We start from the raw sequence: 24,041 nt of genomic DNA, 5'->3' as shown, positions 1-24,041 counted from the left end.
ATGTTCATTTTCTCTCTATAATGAGGAAATTTGGCATTAGTAAAAGATAACACAATTTCTGCTGAGTCTATTCCTGCTAATTGACAAAGTCTTAATTTTCCTTTCAGGATCAATTCAGAAACATTTTCTACATAGGCCTTAATTTTTTTTACTTTGTTTATGTGGTAAAAATATCCATTCTAAAATATTATCTTCTCTCTGTATTAGAATTTCAGTAGGAGATTGTATAGAAGGTGAAATAACCAGAATACAGTCCAGTTTCTGGATCCAAATGATCCACATGTGTATTCTGTAATTTCTTTTCTACCCAGAGCCAAGTCTCTCTCAATCTCAGATGATAATTTTTTGGACTATTTAAATCCTTATCACCTTGTAAGGTTTGAAATAAATTACTTAGTTCTTGAGTTGCCAATTCAGTTGTGGGATGTAGTCAGTTAAAATCTACCAGGATTTTTGAAAATTGTTAAGAGTTCATAATTGAGCTCTTTGGATTTGTGCTTGCTTTCTATGGTTGAAATTTTTGTAACCCTATCTCATATTCTATGTAATTAAAAGAATCTCCTTTTTGTATTGCTTGAGGAGTAATTTGTAATCCCTAACATTGCCATGTTTGTCTTTACTTCAAAACTTTTCTCTAAGGTATCCCAATCTGAATCAGCCCATAAGATATTATTCATATTATGGTAAATTATAGGTTAAGGAAACTGATTGAAAATTATTTCCAATGGTTATTGTATAAAATATTGACATGAGGTAGGGCTGTTTAACATCTCTTCTAGGAGAATTTTCCACTGATATCTTTTAACAGGTTGGGAATTATTATAAGTAGGCACTGTGAAGACAAATTTTTCTCTATTCTGTTCTTGTAAAGGAATAGTAAAAAAAAAGAAGTCTTTTAAATCAATCACTGTAATAGACTGTTCTCTATGTAATAGAGAAGGCAAGGGTATTCCAGACTGTAAAGAGCCCATTGCCTGAATCACCTTATTAACAGCTCTTAGATTTGTTGCCATTCTCCATTTTCCAGGTTTCTTTTTAATGACAAATATAGGAGAATTTCAAGGACTGGTTGATTCTTCAATATATTGAGCATTTAGCTGCTCCTGTGCAAATTGTCCTAATGTCTGTAATTTTTCTGATTTAAAAGGCCATTGTTTCACCTAGACATGTTTTTCAATTAACCATTTTAAAGGTCTGGTTGTTGATACCTTTGATAAATCAGGGGCTGTTGTGTCCTGTTTGTGTACAACCTGAATGGTTAGTGACTGTTCTTGATAATACATTTTAATATTTTTCTCAGAAACACACATTAGTTTATTTCATAGTTATTTTATTTGTGGTTTGTTTCTGAGATTGGAGGAATGCTAATCTGGGCATTCCATTGCTTTACCAATAAATGGCCCCATAAATTGATTACTATATTAGCCACATATGGTTTTAATTTTCCTCTCTGTCTTTCTAGCCCTGTTCACTCAACACATCTTGCACTTTGTTTTACCTGAGATAAAGTTCCAATCCCTAGAAGCTGAAATTTACCTCCTGAAGAGGCCAATTTGGATCCCAAGATTTTGTTGCAATTATTGTTACATCTTCCCCTATGTCTACTAAGCTCTCAGTTTCCTTGCCATTGATTTGTGTTTTTAATTTTAGTCTTTGATCATTTATAGAAGTTTGTCAAAATACTTGTTTTATTGTCTCTCCTGAAAATTTTGTTTTATCAAATGAAGTTGTTCTGTCATCCAGAGAAGTATGGTTTTTCACAATAGTCAGTATGTCTTTTAATTGCTCTTTGGAGGAGTTTCCCCAATTCTGGCAGAGAAAGATTGAATCAAATTTGACACAGGGACCTGCAAGAGGAACCCTAAGGTGTTTCCCAATAGCAAAGGGTGACTTTGCCTGTCTCATGTTGATCTGCATTCATCAGTCCAATGTTGACCTTAGCCACACCTTCTGGATATTCCAGAAGGCTAGGGCTTTTGTTTGGACTATCTCTAGAAAAAAAATGTTGTTCCTAGGCATGCCTTGCCTACAATCACTTTTCAGATAACCTGGTTTTTCTGAATTATCACAATTAAAACATCTAACTCTGATTTTTCTTAAAATTTTTAGAAATCAGTTTTCCTATCCAAGTATTATCATAATCATGAGATCCAATATCAGCTGTATTTCGAATCCATTTTTCTATTGGTGCTGATCTTGCCTTTAAAGCCCTAATCACATCTTTACTTCTGAATTAGCATTTTCAAAAGCCAAGGATTCAATTAATATTTGTCTGACTTCTGGATCTGATATTCCATTTACAGCTGAAGTAAATTTTTGAAAAAAAAAAACAGTGAAGGCTTCTTTGGGCCTTGTATAACTTTAGTAAAAAATTCAGTCCTCTTTCCAGATTCTTCAACCCTGTCCCAAGCATTCAAAGCTGCTGTATGGCATAGGACCAAGGTATGATCAAATAATCTGGGCCTCACCAAGAAGCCCTTCATGGAAAATTTCCATAGCTCTAGCCCTACCATGCTGTTCTCTGACCCTAGCTTCCTCTCTCCACCATGTTTTCCATTGTAACTGAGGACCAGCTTCCAATATTGCTGTAACTAAACCTTTCTGGTCTTGTGAAATAATTCTGTTGTGAGTGGCCCATGAATTTAACATTTGCTTTACAAAAGTTGAATGCATACCATATGAAATTATTGCTTCCTTAAATCTTTCAAGTAACATTTGCACAGAATCCCAGCTAACTTCTGTATAGCCTTGGGTGGTTTTGAATGGTAACTGGATAAACTAGGTTGGTTTTTCTAATAACCTTGGGCCTCTCCTCTTCAGTTTCACAATGCAATGGTGCAGTGGCGTCTGCTCTAAACACCTATGTCTCTGTGTGAATATTTTTCCTAGTTTCATTAGTATATCTTTCTGAGTATTATCTTATCAGTCAGTTTTTCGTATTTGGCACCAATATCAAGCCACGTTTAAGGAACAAAACATGAATTACCAATCTGATAATGATTATAATTGACATTAATTATGTCAATCCCAGCTAAGTTGATTATCCCTTCATTTGTTTCATTTTCAAACCATCCACTGTAGAACAATAGAGAGGTCTACCTTCCTACATTGTAGTATTGTTCCCCATTTTTAACATGATGGAAAACTTTTTTTCTTTTTTTTAAACAAATGTGCCCCCCCTCCCCCGGCTTTAAGAATTCTCAGGCGTCTTACAAGATCTGCTGACAACACTGAACTCTGAGTCTGGCTGTCAGAGAGCACAGCTGGTGCATAGCCTGGTGAGGGGCAGTTGCAACAGCTTACATGTAGCAAGGGGGCAAGAGTGTGTAGCAGTCACAGCAACAACAGAAGCCCAGGTAGCTGTTGAGCCAACTGATCTGGTGTGGTAGGGGTTGAAGAGAGGGTCCTGGGAAAGCTTGCAGCCCGTGGTGAGAGGGAGTCAGCTGCCTGAAAAGCGGACACTGGAATGTGTGGAAGATGCATGTGTGGTAGGAAGTGAGGGCATGAGCCTGCGGTGGCAGTCAGAGCCTAACTCCAGCAGGATTTGGAGCCCAGGCGCCTGTGGACATTGGGGCCAGGAACTGGCAGCAGCTGGAGGCTGTTGTAGAGTGGCTGCAACAGGAAAATCCCAGGCTTGCTCAGAGTACTTGGGATGAGGGAGAAAAAGCCAGCCACAGCGGAGCTCAGGTGGCTGCAAAGCCAGGAGTGAGCATCTCCTTTGTGATTTTGTGACCCAAGTTGAACACCAGATGATGTGTTTATATAATTATTCTTTATCAATTAAAAACTCAGGAGTTAGATAATGGGATAAGGAACTGAATGATCAGAGAAGCAGTGGAGAAGTGAGCCATGACCTCCTTCCCTCCTCCCCTGGTTCCTCTAACAAAAGGGCTGAGGCCCTCTCTAAATCCTGCCCTGCTACTGCCAGTCTCTCTGTCTGTCCTCAGTCCTCCAAAACCTCTATGGCTAATTTTGGTCAGCTAGTAGCTAGCTTTGCCCTCTGAGTCAAACAAGCCTTAGTGTCAGTCTCAGGAGCGCCAGAATGAAATCAAAATATCGCAGAACAGAGATGTTCACCTTTTCCCTTCATGCACATGAGGGATTCTGCTCTGCCAGCTTTTTGAGATTATAATTTAATTGTAACATTTGTCTCGTTCATTTCCCCCTCTAAACACTTCCATATATCCCTCACTGCTCTCCTTCAAATTCACAGCCTATTTTCTCCAATGTTATTGTATTCATATATGTATATGCATATATATTCTTAAATATAACCTGTTCATCCCATACAATTTTACTTGTATGTATGTTTTAGTCTGGTTGGTGATCTGTGTTGGCTTCACAGACTGACTGTGAAGGTAGGGAGGGTTTTTGGACCCCTCTTCAGCCTTCTGGATTTGGGGTTATTCCCCTTTAATGTTTGTTCAAATTCACCAGTGAGGCTGTCTGGGCCCAGAGTTTTCTCCCTGTGGCTGCCTCATGACTCCTCATTCCTATTAAGCTCTGCCAACAGCAGGCTCACTTCCTGTGGGGTACATGCTCCCCTTGCATGGGTACACTTGGCATTGTGGGCATTATCTGGTCTGCCCGGTACTGCTCACCTCAAAGACCACACTGGACAGTTTTTCTTTCACCTAGGCCTGCCATACCACTACACATGCCTGCCAAGCCATATCTGTATATTTAAACAGCCTTGAACTTCCTGGACCACATGCTCGTAGGATGCAGAGAGCCGCTGGATTCAGGTGTCCGTGTCTCAGTGGCACGAAGCACAACAGGTGCTCCACCAGCGCTCATCGCATGTATAACGACCCCTTTCGGGGAGGCTGGTACACTGTAGGCAACACACAGTGGCTGCCTTTCCCGTTGATGTCATGGTTATTATGCCACTGGGTTGAAAGACCTACAGGGGTGCAGACAAACCATTCTTTCTCTATGGCTTCCACACTGGGCATCTGCCAAATCCCAGTGTCCCGCCTGTGGCTGTTTCCGCACAGAGCCAAGTGCTGGCCTTTAGCCCAGAGCCCCAGAGTGAAGCCAGAGTGTAAAGCCGGGCTGCCCGGGATCCATGGGCTTCCACTGTCCCCAGTGCATCCCGGAAGCCTCAATATTCCCTTCTGGCGAGTTTCCAAACTCCAAGACAGGAGGCAGAGTTGGTCTCTGTCTTCCTGAAAACAGAGGCAGAAGTTACTTTCAGCTGGATACTGAAGGAGCAGGAGAGGCCTGGGTTCCAGACGTGGGTGGAGGCACCAGTTCCAGGGTGGGTACCAGATTTCCTTGATCAGTGTGACCCAGCGTCTCCCCAGCTAGGCCAGTGCCCAGGAAGCAGGACTATAGGTGGAGGGTTCTGACTGGAGGACTGCCCAGACCTCATCAAGTAGCTCAGGTCTCCTCGCAAGGCCCCACACTTCCGCCTTGCCTTTGGTCCTGTCCTTCTGGGGATGGTCCTAGCCCAGTCCTCGGGGTCAGGTGAGGTGGGATGGAGCTGGATGGACAGAGCTGTCATCCAGTCAGCAGGCCCTCCCTGGACTTTTGGTTCCTCTGCACGGATGCTGCCTGTGCCAAAGCCACTTCCTCTTGGCGAAAGCCAAAGTCCTGGGCCCGTGGCCTGGGTTATGTGAAGGAAGGACAGGAGGGGACCCCAGGCTGCCTTCGTCAGAACCCTGCTAGCAGTATCCCACAATTCTTGGCAAGATGAGCGTGGTGCCTGGGCACGGGAGGGCCACTGAGTCAGCAGCCCTTCTATGCTTGTGTTCGTCCTTGAATATGGGAAAGAGCAGGAGAGAGGACAGAAAAGTGCCCTGGAGTCAGGACGGTAAACCAAGGGTTGGGCCCTCTTCTGAAGCCTCAGTTTGTCATCTGTGAAATGGGGATAATGAGCCCTTGCTCAGCTAGCTTCACAAGGCTTGACACCAAGACATGCTGTGTAAACACAGCTCCACCCTTCATCCCACTGCGTCTGTTTTTTCATGTGGGGTGGCCCCTCTGGGCACCCATCTCCTGGAATCTGCTCCAGCTCCTACAGATCTTAGAATTCTAGCCGCCTACAGTGGGATTTGCTGGTCTTCCCTGAAAAACACTGTGTGTGGATGGTTCAGCCGCAGGCAGCAGCAGCTGCTGAGGCTGCCTATGGCAGGGAGCCCAGGAGGATGGAGCCAGGAGAGGAACAGAGAGGACGGGAATGCGCTCTGCGAGGGGTGGACTCCTGTCTGGCTTCTGCAACCAGGCCCTGGGGTGACTTAAATGTAGAAAGAACATAGGAAGAAACATAGGGAGAGAGAGAGAGAGAGAAAGAGGAGGGGCAGGGAGGGAGGGAGGGAGGGGAAAAAAGAGAGAGGAGGGAGGGGGGAGAACAGACAGAAAGATGGAGGAACAGAGACAGAGAGATAGGTGTAGCATTCTTGGGAGGAAAGAGAGCAAGATGTTTGCATGATGACCAGACAATGATGATTGTCACCTACATAGAGACACTTAGGTGACAGGAGAAAGGGAGAGGCAATTGATCACAAGGGAACACTTCTCTAAGCAGGAAGTTAACACGGGTATGTGTGTAGGGGGAGGAGCCTTGTGCAGCAGAAAGGAGGCAGACTTACCTCACTCCTGAAGGCTGTCTCTGACCAGCATATGTGCATCCAACATGCTAAGTAAATAAATAGACAAACAACATCAACACAAAGAAGTTAACAGGCTGTCAAATGGCTCTGTGGATAAAGGCGATTGTCTCCAGTCCTAACTACCTGAGTTCGAGCCCCAGGCCCCACATGGTGGGAAGAGAACTGGCTACCAAAGTTACCCTCTGATCTCCAGAAGCACACCGTGGCATGAACATGCCCACAGTTGCACATTAAATAAATAAATAAATAAATAAATAAATAAATAAATAAATAAATCAAACAAGCATTTTTCAAAGGAAGTTGATAATGTGGCTGAGGACATGGCCTGGTGGATAAAGGGCCTGACTTGTGAGTGTGAGGAACTGAACTCAGTGCTTCAGAGTCAACGGGGAAACCGGTTAGGAGTTGCAATCCCAGTGTTCAGCAGTTTCCCTCCCTTCCCTCCCTCACTTCTCCTCTCCCTTCTCTTTCCTCCCCTCCTCCTCCTCCTCCTCCTCTTTTTCTGTTTTTGAGACAGGCTTTCTTGTAGTCCAATCTGGCCTTGAACTCACAATCTATGCAGCCAAAACTGCTTTTGAACTCCTGGTCCTCCTACCTTCATCTGAACAAAAAGTTTAACATTGTCACTTTCTTCAATTAATTGCTTTAGAACCTGAACGGGTTTATTTGAAAGGATTCAGGCTGCAGCTCTTGTTCCTTTTTAGGAGTTTCAGCTTTGTGTGTATGTCTGTGTTGAGTGAGCAGAACGCTGAAGAACACCAGTCCAGTCCTCGAGTTTTGTCCTGGTGAACGGGCCTTTGAGCATATGACAGTGCTGTGGCATTCAGCCTGGCGGGTGCGCTTTTATTGGAAGGTCAGAAGTACAGTTATTTGGATGCAGTGTGTGGTGACACTGGGCATGACGCAGGCCTCAACAAAGAGGAGTTTGTCCCTTAGTAAAGAATTGGAGGAATCTGAGTTGGTGAGCCAGCTGCTGCAGGAATAGCTGCCTGGACCTCCCTGAATGTGTTCTGTGGCTGCACAGCTCCTGGCTCATGTGCTCAATCCTGGTCTCAGAGATAAGCCCGCCCGTGTGAGCCCATGAGCCTCGGTCAGTCCCCGCGGGAATAATGGGGGAGTCGTAAGATATCAGCGAGGAGAGCTGGCAGAGAAGGGTGAAGGGTTTGTCCAAGGCATGTCCGCCAGAGGGAGGTGGCAGGACAGCTGCTGTCAGAAAAGTGCAATTCCATTTCACAAATACCTGCGGGCACTCTGACTATTGAGGTGAAAGCTTCATGACAGCTGGGCCCTTCCTTCATCTCAGGAAACCCCCGTGACCATGTTATAATGTGGAAAATACAACGCTGAGTGGAGGAAGCCAGGCACAGAAGCTCAGCAGCTGTCGCTTCGACTGTCACTGTCCAGGAGAGCATCCAGAGATTTAGGGCTGAGTTGGGAGGGATGACTGTGTAACAGGTAACAGTTTCATGATAGAGTCATGGGCTGTGCTAGAACTGCGTGGCGGTGATGGAGATACAGTGTTTAGACAAAGGGACCAATTACATTTTATTCATACTTTACCATAAAGCATCTTTCTCTGAAAATAATTGTGTTTTGTGCATGTATGTATGTGAACCCACTCACTGGTGTATGTGCACACATGTATTGGCCAGAGGTCAATTCAGCTGTCTTCCTCCACCTTATTTTTCCAGGACAGGGTTTCTCACCAATTTGGAGTCCACCATTCTGGCTAGTCTGGCTGGCCCAGAAGCCCTCGGGATGTGGCCATCCCCTCCCCATCGCATGGGGTGTGGGGGGCAGTTAGCAGGTGTGCTTCACCACACCCAACCTTTTATGTGGATCTGGACTCAAATCCTCAGTTTGCGTGGCTCCCTGGCCTACAGACGACTGTTGGAGCCTTGCATTTTTCTGCTCTCTCCTTTCCCTTTCCTTATTCTTGTTTTCTCTGTCTTTCTATACCTGTCTCTTTCTATCTCTCCTCTCTCTCGGTTTCTGTCAGTCTCTGTCTCTGTCTGCCCCCCCCCCCCCCTCTCTCTCTCTCTCACACACACACACACACACACACACACACACAGTGCTGGGGCTCAAACTCCAGGATCTGGCACATCTAGGTCAGTACTCTGCCACGGAGCTAGACCTCCAGCCCCAGATGGCTTTGCGATTACAAAGGAGAGGGAAGTGAATGTGGCAGCCGTAACCAGCTTACCAGCTGGTCACATCACCTATGGGACAGATTGACACTCCGGGGCTGGTCACATCACCTATGGGACAGATTGACACTCCGGGGCTTCTGGTGGGGTGTATCAAAGTCACATCCATTATGTAGCATTCTTGCTAAGAAAACAGTCTGCATTGAATCGTGGCTCTGATAACAGTCTTGGCTGGCAACTTGCTGAGATCCAGAGTCCCTGGGGAGACAGACTTTGGCCACGCCTGTGGTGTTATCATGACTAAGCTAATGAGGTGGGAAGAGGCATCCACTCTGGGTGGCACCATTCCCTGGGATGTATCCTCCACTGCACAAAAAGAATCAAGTGAGCTGAGCACAGCATCCATCCCTTTCTGCGTCTTCACCGCAGATGCTGCTACCACTGTGGCTTCCCTCAAGCACCCATCCCTCTCTGCTCTTTTCCCTCAGATGCTTCTGCCTCTGGCTTCCCTGTGTGATGGCTTACAACCCTGAACTGTGAGCTGTCATCAACTACTTTTGTTACCTTAGCACAGCAACAGGAAAGGGAAGAAATGGAGAAGCACTGAGAATGTTGGTCAGGCTTTCTGTTTCTGTAACCAAGAAGACAGCTTGAAGGAGAACAACTTCATTTGGGCTCTGTCTGGCTTTGTTGATTCTAGGCCTATGGTGAGGCAAAACATTGTAAGGATCTATGGAGGGAGAGGATCTCCCAGAGACAAAAAACAGAGAAGAGAGGACTAAGGACTCTGCATACCCTCTGAGATCTACTTCCCCCAGCTAGGCCCCGCCTCCTAAAGATTCCACACCCCAATGCTATCATATTATGAATCCACTCAGGGATGAATCCACTCCTTTGGTCGGAGCCCTTAAAACCCAGTCACTTCACAAATGCCTTCTAGCTGGCAGCCAAGCACTTCATACTCAGACCACAGCAACCAGCATGTTAGACATCCCACAAAGAAGGCCAATGCTTGCTCTTAAATCCCGTCACTGTCATGAAAATGAGTGAGGGGCCACTCTAGAGGGAAGAGAGTGAGGGACAGATGGAGACTATCATCTCGGAGGAGAAAACTCACAGAGGTGTGCGCGGGCTATCTGGAGGTGTGTTATATGGGTGATAAATGAGATGCTGGCATTGTGTCCTGGTAGATTTGGTGGTGAGTGCATGCACATGCATGCATTTGTGTATGTGAAAGTGAGCTCACATGTGCCATAGCATGCATGCTGAGGTCAGAGGACCTCAGCGGTCAGTGCTCGCTTTCCACCCTGTTTGCCGTTCCTTTCCCACTATGTGAGCCAGGAGCTGGTCCCTGAGCTTCCCCAGGTCTTCTCTTGTCTCAGTCTCATGTCTCCTAGGAAGAGCATAGATGCTTGTGTTACTTGGTCCAGCTTCTGACTAGGATCTGGAGATTTGAACTCAGGTCCTCACCCTTGCCTGACAAGCACATTTACATGGAACTAGCTCTTCAGCCCTTGTATTAAATTCTTAATTATGATTATTACACTTTGGCTATGTAAGGAAATATCTTCATTTTTCAGAAATACACTGTAAAGCACTTAGATAAAAAGAAGGTTGGGTTTAAGCAACTTTCAAGTATTTCAGAAATCTGTGTGTGCAGGTGTGCATGCGCACACACTTTTTACACACTTACATGTGTATTAGTTCACTAAAAACTAAGATTTAATCACAGCATAAACAAGGCCTAGTCTGCATTGTATTTAAACAGAGAGATTAAAAGTCAATTTTACAGATTTTAATAATAGAATCAGGTTGCAAATTACTGACATGAAAGGAGCCGTGTATTGATTTGGGGGTGAACTTTTCCAACCCCATTAATGTGACACGTTCACATGACTTTTGGGTTTTGTCGACCAACACAATTGTCACGTTTGTAAAACACTTCAGAGGTTTCATGGACTTTCCCACATGTGACTTTTAACTCTGGAATATTCAAATCATTCCTTTGAATGCTTTTTTCTTTCCACCTCACACGTCACCTGTATCCACTCTCCCTCTTTTGCATGAAGCAGCCTGGCTTCGACAGGTTCTCACACGCCGAGTGTCTTGCTTTCCCTTGAGCAGGCCTGTCTTTCCTGAGCGCGGCACACGGCTTTCATTTCCTCTGCAGCCGTAGGACAATTCAGATTGTCCTACTCCAGTTTTTAAAAGTAACCCAGAAATCTCAGGAACACCCAGAGTCTTGTCAATCATAATCTCAGTCCAAGGTGTGAGGCTTCAACATCACCTAGCTCCACTGGCCCACCCTAAGTGCAAGGGATTCTGGGAGGTGTAGTCTTCCTGTGGGATCAGCGATGAACATGAAATCACACCTGTCAGGAGCCAACACTCTTCAAATGTATATGTAGGCTTAACTCAGTGGCATATACCTTTAATCCAGCCTTGGGACACAGAGGCAGGTGAATCTCCATGAGTTCCAGGCTAGTCTGGTCTGCATAGTGATACCCTGTCTCAAAAAAACCCAAAACCTAAAACAAAATGTACATGTGTGCATGTCTGTTGTGTGCTGTGTGTAGGCATGCAGGCCACAGCACACATGTGGTGGTGAGGGGACAACTCTGTGGAGTATCTTCCGGGATTGAGCTCAGGCCATCAGACCAGCATTGTTGCTGCAGCAGGTACTTGTGTGGCCCCCGTTGCTCTTGAGACAGTTTCTCATGCAACTCAGCCTGGCCTTTGTCCTCTAACTCACGGTGCGGCTTCATCCATTTCAGAGTGCTGGGATTATAGGCATATGCCTCCATTTTTATGCAGTGGTGGGGAATCGAACCCAGGCCTCATGCACGCTAAACAAGCACTCTACAAGTTGAGCTACTGTCCCAGCTCTGAATTTGAGGTTTTAATTGGTCTTCACCCTCCTGTTCCACTTGGATTCAGCAGTGCAAAGCCTCTGGGCTTCAAGGCAAGAAAACAGGAAGAGCTGTCCTAAATTTTCTGAGATCCTGTTAAAAGTTGTTGATTTGAGTTTTGTCTTGTTGTTGACAGGTGTGGATTTTTCTCTGCCATCCTCTGGCTCTTCGTCCCTCTCTGGCCTTCACTGCCCTGTGAACATGTTGGTGATTCTGGCCTTCATCATCGTCTTCCACATCATCTGTGCGGCACTCCTGTTTATTTCCACCATTAACAATGTGAGTTCCTATTCTCGTCAACCACCCCGAAGTCACGGGGCAGCAAAGACCACAGAGCAGGGTGGAGAATGGGGAGGGTGTGACTGTGATCTCTGGGTGTCCTCTCTGCTAAGGCATCTCCCCAACCCAGGCCTGGGTGCTCTCATCCTGGGCACGGATGGAACTTTAAGAGCATCCTGTGCTCAGGTTTGGCTGAGGCTAGCCTGGGCTAGCTGGTGTGATGCGTGTCTTCCAGCTGTCCCAAGGATAAGTCCTGCCCTCTGCCATTCTCAGCCTTGGCACCATTGCCATTCAGAGCTAGATAATTCTTTCTTTCAGATTTATTTATTTATTTATTTATTTATTAAGCATACAATGTACTGCTGGCAAGGAAGGCACCAGGTCTCATTACAGATGGTTGTGAGCCACTGTGTGGTTGCTGGGAATTGAACTCAGGACAGCCAGTGCTCTTACCCTCTGAGCCATCTCTCCAGCCCCCTAATTCCTTTTTTCTACTCAGTGTTTTTATTTTATTCTTTAAATTTATTTATTTTATTTTGTGTATTTGGATGTTCTGCCTACATGCCTGTCTATGAACCACTTTTGAGTGCCTGGTGCCCTAAAGGGGTCAGAAAAAGGACTTTGGACCCCTGGAACTGGAGTTACAGATGGTTGTGAGACACCATGTAGGTGCAGGGAATTGAACCTGGCTCCTCTGCAAGAGCAGCAAATGTCCTCAACCACTGAACCATCTCCCCGGCTACTATTTTGCTTTTAAAATTAGGATACAAAATATGTTTTCTAAGGTTTTGCCTCTTTTGCTTTAGACAAGGAGTTAATATCTTAAATACATAAAAAACTACAAAATCTGCTGGGTAGTGATGGCACATACCTTTAATCCCAGCCTCAGGAGGCAAAGGCAGGTGATCTCTGTGAGTTAGAGGCCAACCTGGTCTACAGAGTGAGTGTATAAGTATATACACACTCATACTCACACAAGCAGTCACGTGCACACGCACACGCATGCACACAAGCACACTCACACACACAACCAGTTGATAAATGGACCAACAAATTGAACAAATAGTTTTCAAAGATAAAGAAATACATGTAGCCAGCCAGTAAATATTTTTTAAAGTGTTCAACATCCTTAGCCATCAGGGCAATGCAAATTAAAGCTCCTATAAGATTCCATCTCACCCCTATCAGAGTGACTGTCATCAAGAAAACAAATGACAGCATTCTCTTCGGTGGTGTAGCTGCTGGCAAGCTGCCTGTGTGCCAGCAAATAACCATGACCCATGCTCACACAGACACCACCAGATAACTCAGTGGGAAAGACACGACAGCGTGATGGCACTTGCTGGAGGAAAATGGGTTCTGTGAGAGTGGAGGAGGAGGAGACAGTGATGCGGGCGAAGGGCCCCAAACACATTGTATACATGTATGAAATAGTCAAAGTATTTTTTTAGGACAAACAACAACCCACTCAAAGGTAAGGAGGTAAAGAGGGAGCATGGCAGGACATGCGAGGTGCAAGAGAAAGGATGCTATGGATGTGGGCGTAGCTAAGGGCGGAGCAGGAGGATGGAGGAAAAAACGGAAAGGAGAAGCAGGGAAAACAAACTTATTTTGACAGTGGCAGAGTGACACCTAATGCTGTGTGTCCTGATTGTTTTTTAAATAAGGTAAAATTTAACTAAAATTAGCACTGCCACTCCCCTAACCATACTACACACCCAGAAGGTGTGTTCTCAAAGGCCTATATCCTACCACAGGGCTGCTTGCACACCCATGATCTCTGCCGCTCTATTCACGGTCGCTAATGGCATGATCATTCATGCCAAGGACATCTTGCACCTTGCAGTGGTCTAGCAACATCCCTGGCCTTCATCACTAGGTTGTGATCCACTCATAGTCGAAGGGATGTTTTCTCCAGATGTTCATAGCTGTCCTGCAGGAAACAAAATCAGCCTGGATGACCAATCCAGCCACCTCCTCCGTGTCCCCTGCATCTTCTGATTAGCCAGGCTCTGTGTTACTAACCAAGCACTGTGTTCCTAGCCAGGCCCTGAGTTACTTGCCCACTTACAGACTCCCCATCAAATTTCCTGAGTGTAACTTTCTAAACTCTCCACAGGCCCCTGACATATAACTTGTTCCTTCAGGGTCCAGCTGGCAGCTGTATTAGCAAGGGAGTATTTGATAGTCCCTTGCCCCAGGCAGGAGGTGATATTTCTAATGGAGACCTGGTCTTGTCCCCAATGCCTGGCTTCCTCTGGTCATTTCAAACTACAGAGACTGTTAAGAGGAAGAAAACTGCTCAGAAGGCCAACCAGTTGGGAATCTATAAGAGTGTGTGTGTGAGGTGTGTGTCTGATATGTCTGTGTGTGTATTTGTATTGAGTATATCTATATGATATGTATGTGTGTGTTTATGTGTGGTATATGTGTAGCTATCTGGTGTGTGTATGTGTGGTGTGTGTCTACTATGGTTTATCTCTGGTGTGTGTGTGTGTGTATCTGTCTGATATATGTAGTATGCCTCTATTTGGTGTGTGTGCGTGTGTGTTTGTGTGTGTGCGCGCACATGCTGTGTGTCTGTCTGCTGTGCGAGCGTTGTGTATGTGAGCTTTAGATGGACTGACATGAGCGGAGTGGTCCAACAGCAGCGTTCACACTAGAGAGGTCAAGAGCCCCAGAGCGGCTAAGTCCACAAGGCCGGATGCCACACTGAAGTGTGGAGAAATGGAGAACAGGTCATCAGCCAGTAATGGATGGCTGAAGACACTGCATTCCCATGGCAGTGAAGGATGGAGGCAGTGACAGACAGCATCACTCATGGAGAAAAGCACCTGCACGCACGCACACACACACCACACCAGACAGACACATACATGAACTGCACTGCCCTTCCTCCAATGTCCTCCCATCCAGGCCCCCAGCTCGTTGGTTAGATAGCACTGCCCCAATGCGGGGGTGTCTGTTTTCTCCCATTACTCTCCCATGTCAGCTCTCTTGGGAAATCCGTCACAGACTCCCAGAGGTGTGATTAGCCTCTAGTCATCCCTTAGTCTAACCAAGTGGACAGCCACATTCCTGAATCCCGAGAGCTGGTGTGCACTGCGCACATGGCCCCCAGTGCTGCCTGCATATTTACCTCCTGGTTAATCACAACAGTGGCACCATTAAGTCTTACATTTGACACTCCAGCGATCTCCTTGGCAATTTAGCCTTCTTGTGTGCATCATCTCGGCCTATCCAGGAGGCAGGGGCTTGCCTCTGATAGCTCCAAGGCTCCCAGATGGGACTGAACCTTCAGTCAGTTCTGGCCCTTGCCAGAATGTACACTGTAGTAAGAGGTGGAGCGAGGACTTGAACCATCCCAGAGGCTCCTCGTTAGGCTCTGCCGGAGGATGTGAGCAGAGCCTCCTCGAGGGTCTTGCTGAGCTGCTGAGTGGCCCAGGCTGCGGTCACATAGATGTGTTGATTTGAAGTGTTTGGAGTCTCCAAGGAAAGGGCCTACAGTGTGAAAAACATAAACTGAAGGTTCTTCTAGAGTGTGTGTGTGTGCGTGTGCACGTGTGTGTGTCTTTCCTGCAGCTAGTCCTTTAGGATCCCAGAGATTTCTCAGACTTAGTGAAAGGGTTGGATGGGCACAGAGGAGGGGTACGGGGGGAGTGCTGGAATGCGCTCCCACACCCAGGTGTTTATATTAGCATGGCACCTGGATGATGGACAGAGGTGTGCCAGCCGGTGAGTCAGCCTGTGTTTGGTATGTACTTGAAATTGTGCTTGCCCTTGAGGCTGGATGTAAGTGGGAACACGGGGGTGTATGTGGGCCCAGTGGGCGGAAGGAGGCACCCAGCCTAGGAGGCGGGCCGTCAAGGGTAAGGGGCAGGAACAGAAGTGCAAGGGGAAATAAAGGCTTGGGGCCAAGGCGGAGTCTCCTCCGCTCATCGCAGGATGCCCCCCTTTTCATTTCATTTTAATTTGTTTATTGTTTGAATGTTAAAAAAATTTAAGCATTTCTATTTTTCATTCCTTGCTTGCAGGGGGCACATGTGTGGAGGTCAGAGGACAACTTTCTGGAACTGATTCTCTCCCTCCACCATGTGGATCCTGGGAATAAATCAGGTCACCGGGCTCAGAAGCAAGAGCCTTTCTTCATCCCTGAGCCTTCTTGCCAGGCCTTGGATACTTTTCTGAATTGATTTTTAGGGTTAACATACAGAGTAATGGGTTTCCTCGTGGCACCGTCATACAGGTGTGACGTCATCCTTTGTTCTCATTGGCTCTTCTCTTCCAGCTAGTTCCTTCTTCCCCAGTGAGCCCCTTCGGCTGTCTGATCATGTGAATTCCATTAACTTCTATATCCCTCCTTTTTAAAGTCTTCTCCCAGGCTCTGACCCCAGTCCTAGTCCCATGGCCTGTAAGCACACACATAAATACACACACATACACAGTTGTGAATCTAGTTCTTCATCTAAGAGAAACCATGAGTGTGGTATCTCCTTGAGCCTGGTGTGTTCACCCATTTCCTGCAAATGTCATGGCTTTATTTCAGTTCCATTTTGTACATGTGCCACATTTCCAGCATCCAGATGTCCAGCCTGGTTCCATTCCCTTGCTACTGCAGCAGGCTGTCCCTTGGCGTCATCCTTTCTTTTACACATTGCCCCTGCCATTCTGGTAGAACTGGTCTCCATTTACTCCGATGGCTTTGCTAACTCAGTGTTTCCCCCGACACGTCATGAGAACACGGGCCACCTCAGGTCCTTCTGAGGACTTGCAGCCTGGCATCCCAAGGGACTCTGCACAGACTCAGAACTTACCTGAGGCCTCTTGACTAGGAATGTGCACTTGAATGAAGTCCCCAGGAGACTCTGAGAAGGGCCCACATTTACTCCTCAGGTCAGCAGCACTGGGGTCGGTCTGAGTCGTTAACCAGCAGCTCCTGTTGCCTTTACAGGCCTGGTGGGTTGGAGAAGACTTCTCAGCGGACATCTGGAGAGTGTGCATCAACAATACAAACTGCACAGAGATCAACGACCTGAGTGGCAGTGATGGGTTCACAGGTGAGCGGAGCTTTGGTGCCCCCCTAACAGCCCCAGGCAGACCCAGGCAGGACCACCTCAGCAGACCTAGGGCGCTGCGCTTGCTCTCTGTCCCTGCACGTCATGCTGACATGCGCCCTGGGAAGAGTCTGCTGTGGTGGTAACCAGGGTCAGTCAGGACAGCCTCTGCTGTTTGTGTTCCTTGCTCTCCATGTGGGATTATTTCCATGTTATTGCAGGAATCTGTGTCCTGCCAGCTAAATTCAGCCCAAGGCCTGTTTGGTATGGCCCAGGAGCTAAGGATGGTTCTGACATCTTAAGAGTTGTGAAAGGAACAACCCCCCCCCCAAAAAAAAAAGAAGAAGAAATGTGACCAGAAGCTTGGATTATGTATTGCCTGAGTCTTTGCTGAATAAAAAGAAAATCCTGCCAGCTCAGACTTTTTCCACACATAAATTTATTTCCATATGTTAATTCATTCCGGTCCTACCATCAGTGGTAAACTGGTGTCTAATGAAAGTGGGAGAAAATGCTAGACTAAAAGCCAGAGACCCTCGGTGAAGTCTGACCACACTGGCTGCATCAAAGGGCCTGGCACACACGTGGACATCAAAGGACAATCCGTGAGAGTCAGTTCTCTCTGCCTTCCATAACTCAGGTTGTCTAGCCAGGTGGCGGACGCTGTAACCCGCTGACCTCTCTCCAGCCCGTCCGTCCTCGGTTCTCTTTGTGTTAAAACAAAAACATAAGCACTCTACATGCAGTTGTAGCTGTGCGTCTGAATCTGCAGGACTGGCTCTGAGATGCCCTCTGCCCCTCCCCCAGGATCCCAAAGGATGTAAAATGAAACAAATTTACATGCAACCTATACCTGCCCTCCTCTATGCTTTGGTTTCTAGATGACTTATGACATCGGATACAATCGCTGTATGTCATTTCATCTGTGTGGATCTGGTCTGGAACATGGCAAATTCAAATTTTGCTTTCTGGAACTTTCTGGACTCTCCCCCAATCCACATACCTCAAAAATGGTTGTTGAGTCCAGGAATGCAGAAGCTGTGCACATGGAGGGCTCTTAGCAGGGGCTGTGAGATGCTAACCCTGTGAGTGAGCCGGTTCCTGAGGCCTCCAGGAATGCAGAAGCCACAGCAAGGTGACACACACACACACACACACACACACACACACACACACTGAGTTTCTGCTCTCCTGCCTTGCTGAGCCTCGCCCTCACTGACAGCTAGCCGCCAGTGGCACACTTTGCAATCCAATGCCAAGAAAGCCTATGCTAAAAGTATAGAGTCATTTTCCTCCCAAAACCAGTTTCTACATTTGCCTCGTCACCAGGCATGAAGCACCTGGGGCACTTGCTAAAAATACAGATTCTAGGCACCCACCCCAGAGTAACAGCAGCTCAAACAAGCCATTCTTGGTGGCTCCGTGGAAAATTTAATAAGTGATGTTCAGAGACACAGGGTCACAACCTTGGCCCACTTTGAAATTCCCCAGGAGACTCTAGAAGCCCCCAGATGAGTGTTCCGGTTCTTTTTGTCTCAGTGAAGTTTGATAATAGATTTTAGAACAGGGCTGTCATTAACAAACATGGGAATATACACTTCTTAAGGGCTCCTGGGCTCAATGAGTTTTGACAATTTTATATACTCCTTCCTAGCAAGCCGCCATTGAAAACTAAGTAGGAAACATTCTTAACACCCCACAAGTTCCGTCTGCCCGTTCCTCAGTTCCTACCCAGGTAGCCCTGCCACACACACCCTGCTCCCGCAGCTTTCTTGCACCTGAGGAGTGGAGTCAGGCGATGCCTTTGTGCTGGAGAATATGTTTGTCCCCCAGGGAGCGGAGCCAGGCGTTCTCTGCTGGCCCCTGACGTGCATACAGCTGGGATGCATTAAGTTCCACTGCTGTGAATTTCTCGTCGGGCCTCTGCGAGCGGCGCTCCCTCCAGCCATCCTCAGGCAAGCAAGGAAGCTGTAGTTTGAGCTCCGGGGCTGTACTTCTGTTCCTGAGCCAAACAGGTCAAGTTCGACCCAGAGAAGGCAGAAGTCAGAGTTCTGGCTCCATCTTCTGGCCAAATTGGTATTTTGGTCAAGTGCCTGGCTGGACACTAGAGGGAGCTGGGCGCAAGATTCCACAGCAGCGGGAGCCTTCTGCTGGCTAGGTGTATCCAATCTGCGACCCGCAGCCCAAAGCTAGGGTTGAGGGGGCCCAATCAATGCTGTGAATTTCCTTAAGACTGTGCGGATCTCAGTGTGGTTTATAGACGGCAGTATTGTGTTGCCGTGTCCAAAGGTTGGATGGACATGCCAGACTGTAGGCAGTCCGGGGACCCCTCTGTGATGCCTCGGTCCTCAGATATGTCTTCGCCTTCTGCCCACAGATTACTCCATCATGCAGGCCGTGCAGGCCACCATGATCCTCTCCACCATCCTCTGCAGCCTCTCCTTCCTCATCTTTCTGCTCCAGCTCTTCCGCCTCAAGCAGGGAGAGAGGTTCATCCTAACCGCCATCATCCAGCTCATGTCCTGTAAGTGAAACTGGAAGCAGTCTCTACTGCCCGCCGCAGAAACAAAAGTAGAGAACCGAATCTTTAAACCATATGTTAATCCAGTAGCTGGCAGTCTTGGGAGCCAGAGCAAAGCGGGCTTTCTGGTCCTTTCCCCGGGCTCCTTCTTGCTGGGTAGCTCCTGTTTCCAAGCCTCCCCTTTCCCTCTTCATCAGCTCTCCTGCAGGCACCAAGGCCGCCAAGCCTTGCATTTCTTCTCAGTAGCCGATTTGGATGACATCTAGAGTTAAGGTTAACTCAGAACAAGCAGACCATTAGCAGCAGGTACAAGCAGATTCCGTCCTGCAGAAAGGAGCACACGCATGCTCTTCTTATGTAACTTATGCTGTGCCTGCATTGTGTCCCCATCAAAATGACTGGAGGAGAGAAGTCGGGGAACAGCCAGAAGGGAGAAGCGAGCCACACACTTACTATGGAGGAGTTTGGTTTTAGTTGGGGGTAAGGGAAGGTGTCCCCGAAGCATGAAGCCTGAGCGTGGGTTTTATGAGCACGACAACCACAATTTACAGTGTGTTGTCTGGGTACACAGCGGAAGGAGCAGTGTGCCAGGTAGAAGCCTCGGATGAAGAGCCCGAAACTGTGAGGGCTAGAATGTGCAGGCTCAGACCAGACGGGCTCTCGGAGGCTGGGGAAGGGACTTAAGGTCTGAATCTTAAACTGGTGGGAATATATTACCAAGTGTTAGGCTAGTTCCAAGTTACACCATGGTCTGCAATATATCTGACCCCTGTCTTGGTTCCTGACAGGTTTATGTGCCATGATCGGGGCTTCCATTTATACAGACCGGCGCCAAGACCTTCACCAACAGAACTACAAGGTCTATTACCTGATGCAGGAAGGCAGCTATGGCTACTCTTTCATTCTAGCCTGGGTGTCCTTCTCCTTCACTTTCATCAGTGGTCTCATGTATATGATCCTGAGGAAGCGCAAGTAGGCTTCGGAAGGCCAGCCTCTCTCCCCACAGTATGGCATACACGTTCACATAACCATTTTGTATATAATCATTTTTGTGGTTTTTCTAGCAAACATATTGTTTCCTTTAAAAGCTTTTATAAAAAAGAAGAGAGAGAGAAAGAGGAGTTTCTGCCTTCTTGGAGTCTGAGACCAGACCACAAAGGCTGGCATTCAGAATGCAAGCCCACTGAGAGTCTCAGCAAGGCCCAGCAAGATCCAGCAATGTGGAATCTGCAGGATGCTTCTCCCCAGTGGACCTGGGGTGGGGTGTGGGCAAAGGTGGAAAAAGCCTGTTTTTGGGCACAGGCTCTCTGTAGGTTTCTGCCTTGCCCCTCTCCCCCGGCCCCTTCCCTCTGCCCACTCCACTCTGGCAGCCAGAGGTGGGATGATGAGGGGCCCGAGTGAGGAGTACATATCCTTAGATATTAACCCCTAGTTCATGTAAGCAGAGGGCAAAGACTAGCCCTGGTTTCGGTCTGTCCGGGACCCAGAGCCCCAGACCCCCTGCGGTGAGTTAGGTCATCATGCAGACTTCCTGACAGTCGCCTGTCTACCTTAAGGATAGTGACCCTTAACCTAGGTGTCATGTTGAGTCTCCGTAGGTAATTCCTTAGGGCATCTGTTACATGCAGAGTCTCAGGTCCACTTCGAAGACCCTCAGAATCCATCAAAGGGGTGAACCTGTATGTCTGAATTTCCGATGGTCTCCCTGCAATATCCTTAGATGCACTGAAACTGGGGATAAGAGTCCTAGAGCCAGGGGAGTAGAGTTGCCCTGTAAATGTTAACAATCTCATCACACAAAAGACGGCCCCACTGCCAGCCACATCTTGGCCCCCACTAGCTTCTCTCACAGCTGGTTATATCTGGGCCGCTTGTGCCGTACTCCCAGGCCATAAGCCTCCATCCACGAGGAGGACTGGGCAGCCTCCTCCCTGCCCTGTCCTTCCTGCCCTTCTTTCTAACGTGGGTGCCTCCATTGGCCCCTGTTTCTGGAGACTCAGAAGATCTGTCTTCCATCCATTCATCTACCTATCATTCAACATGAATGGGTCTTGCCACATGTCAGGTGCAAAGGTTACCTTTCAAACCATTCCTCATGAGACTCGGGCCAGTGAAGAACACACCAGAACCACTCAGAAACACTGCCACCTGTGATGGAACAGCAGCGACGCCACCAGTCAAAACCTCCCGGGGCGAGAGGAAGCCCACTCTGCATGCCTGCCTTGAAGGGCCCTGTGGCGTCTACACTGCTCTACTCTAGACAGAGTTCCACTCAGCTTCAACAGGTGCCATTCATTGGGGTTTCCCCGGAGGGTACTTTAGTAGAGGATCCCACATGTCCCACACTGAGACAGCAGGAAAGGATTCCCAGAGCCATGGCTCTCAAGATGGGCACCCAAGGGGGAGAACCCAGCTCCCCTCCAGTCAGTAAGAATGTCCTGATAAATGTGGCCATGAGAAGATCATACTAGAAATCCAAGGACTCTAAGATGGCAACCTTCTCCCTTTGGTACCCTTCACCATTGTTAGCATCAAGTCGGAGAGGCGACTCTGGGACAGGGTGTGTAGATTTGCGTTGTTTAAACACGTTTACATGTGAGCTTCTGTGAGGGGTCTTTATCATCAGTACCTCAGTTCCAGTGGAGCTGGGGTTGTTCCCTCCCTCCAGCTCTCCTATCCTCCTTTCCGTCCTTCCCTTGGGGAGAGTGCCACGGTGGCATGGGGCAGAGATAGGGCAGGTGACCACCGCTTGCCTTGATGGAGAACTTCCCCAGGCTCACTGAGGCCTGTCTAAAGTGTCCTCTACACCTTCCCCTTGGGGACTTTTCTGTAATAATGTTCTGGTAGTCATGATAGAAACAAACAGACCAAACCACAGGCATGAAACATGAATTTCCACCTCAGAGAGCCCAGGCCTGCAGAAGCAAACCATCCGATGCGATGGGAATGGGATGGGGGTTTTCTGCTTGCCACTGTGGCCAGCATTTGGTGCCATCTCCCTGTGACATGAGAGGTGCCTGTCTCCTGCTCTGTGCCCTGCATCTGGAGTGCTAGGAAAGAGAAAAGGGTGTGAGGGAGAACAGATCCACCCTTCTCCTATGTGGGATCAGCTCTAAATTGGTGCTCATCACTAGTTACCAAAGAACAATGACAAAGTCAGCCGGGATATCCAAGAAGCATGGATTAGGACCAAACCCATCACTGTATTTAAAGGAACTTTAGTTTGCGCATCTTACAACATTTTTATAAAGTACTGTAATTCATGGGTGGGGCATGTGACAGAGACAGACTAACCCATGTTTGTCATTTGCATTAAAATTATTTTGGGTCTCTGTTTAAAGAATTCAGATAATGTTTGTGTATTGTGTGTTCATGGTCCTGGATGCAGAAGATGCCTCGTGCTCCCTTATACTCTCTGCCAAGGGCTGTGGGCCTGTGTGTACCCAGGCAAACAGGCTGACATTCTAGAATGTTCCCTGTGGGCTGAAGCTGGATGTGGACCCACTCTGCCCAAATGTAGACTCACTACACACAGCCACCCCTTCTCCCCCAGGAGCTCTCTCAGCAAGCCCACCTAAGCGGGGCTTGTCGCTTACCACACAGCAAGGCAGAATTTTGTCTCCCAAAAGCAGAGGTGGCAGGGAAGTGCCTTGGAAGCTGAGAGCTCAATGTTGCATCCTGTTTGGGGACAGGTGTGATTTCAGGGTGGTCTTACTTGGCTTTCTGTAACCCATGACTGTACATGAAGAACTGTACAACCAAATTCTCCAAAGCTACCTTGTCTATGAAGGTAGAGCCTAGGTCAAATTCTGGAGTGGCAGGGAGCCATGGGAGGTCCCATTGACACAGTGATGTGAGCCCTGCCTGGCTATACAGGCCTGCATCCCAGTACTCAGGAAGTTGTGTCAAGTTCAGGACCTTCCCGGGAAACTCGGTGAGACCCTCTGTAAAAGCAAAAGTCAGTAGAGGGCTGTAGCTCGGAGGCGAGGTCGTGCCTAGCATACAGGGCACTGGTTCAGGCCTTAGTACTGGGAGATGGGGGTAGTGTATAGATTTCATGGCAAGCAATCAGTGACTGATGGCTCATCACAGGATAAACTCCATCCATTTCCATCATGGGGTTGGCATAGTGGCTGCTTACACAGATGTTGGTGGTTGGGTGGATGTAGATGATGGAGCATTCTCTGGTGGTGGATGTAGATGACGGAGCACTCTCGGGATGATGGAGCACTCTCTGGTGGTGGATGTGGATGACAGAGCACTCTCAGGATGATGGAGCACTCTCTGGTGGTGGATGTGGATGATAGAGCACTCTCTGGTGGTGAATGTGGATGATGGAGCACTCTCTGGTGGTGGATGTGGATGACGGAGCACTTTCTGGTGGTGGATTGGATGACGGAGCACTCTCTGGTGGTGAAGGTGGATGATGGAGCACTCTCTGGTGGTTGATGCAGATGACAGGACACTCTCTGAAAACTCTTAAAGATCACATGAGATCCTTTCTCAAAAACAAA

At 47.6% G+C, this 24,041-nt stretch overlaps 1 protein-coding gene across 1 annotated transcript in view; it reads left to right on the top strand.

Moving 5' to 3' along the window:
* Emp2 (epithelial membrane protein 2) overlaps window positions 1-22,870 on the top strand; it is a 46,141-nt gene extending 23,271 nt beyond the window's left edge. The window contains exons 2-5 of the mRNA XM_041676703.1: window positions 11,810-11,952; window positions 16,904-17,009; window positions 19,384-19,530; window positions 20,316-22,870. Of these exons, the coding sequence (XP_041532637.1) occupies window positions 11,875-11,952; window positions 16,904-17,009; window positions 19,384-19,530; window positions 20,316-20,503 (519 nt within the window). The 5' untranslated portion in view covers window positions 11,810-11,874 and the 3' untranslated portion in view covers window positions 20,504-22,870. The remainder of the gene's footprint in view (window positions 1-11,809; window positions 11,953-16,903; window positions 17,010-19,383; window positions 19,531-20,315) is intronic.
* The last annotated feature ends 1,171 nt before the right edge of the window (window positions 22,871-24,041 follow it).

The sequence above is a fragment of the Microtus oregoni genome, unplaced genomic scaffold (genome assembly GCF_018167655.1).
Source record: "Microtus oregoni isolate MIOR12 unplaced genomic scaffold, Mior012 000027F_ref0000203, whole genome shotgun sequence".
NCBI lineage: Eukaryota > Metazoa > Chordata > Mammalia > Rodentia > Cricetidae > Microtus > Microtus oregoni.
This window is presented reverse-complemented; position numbering and strand designations above follow the sequence as displayed.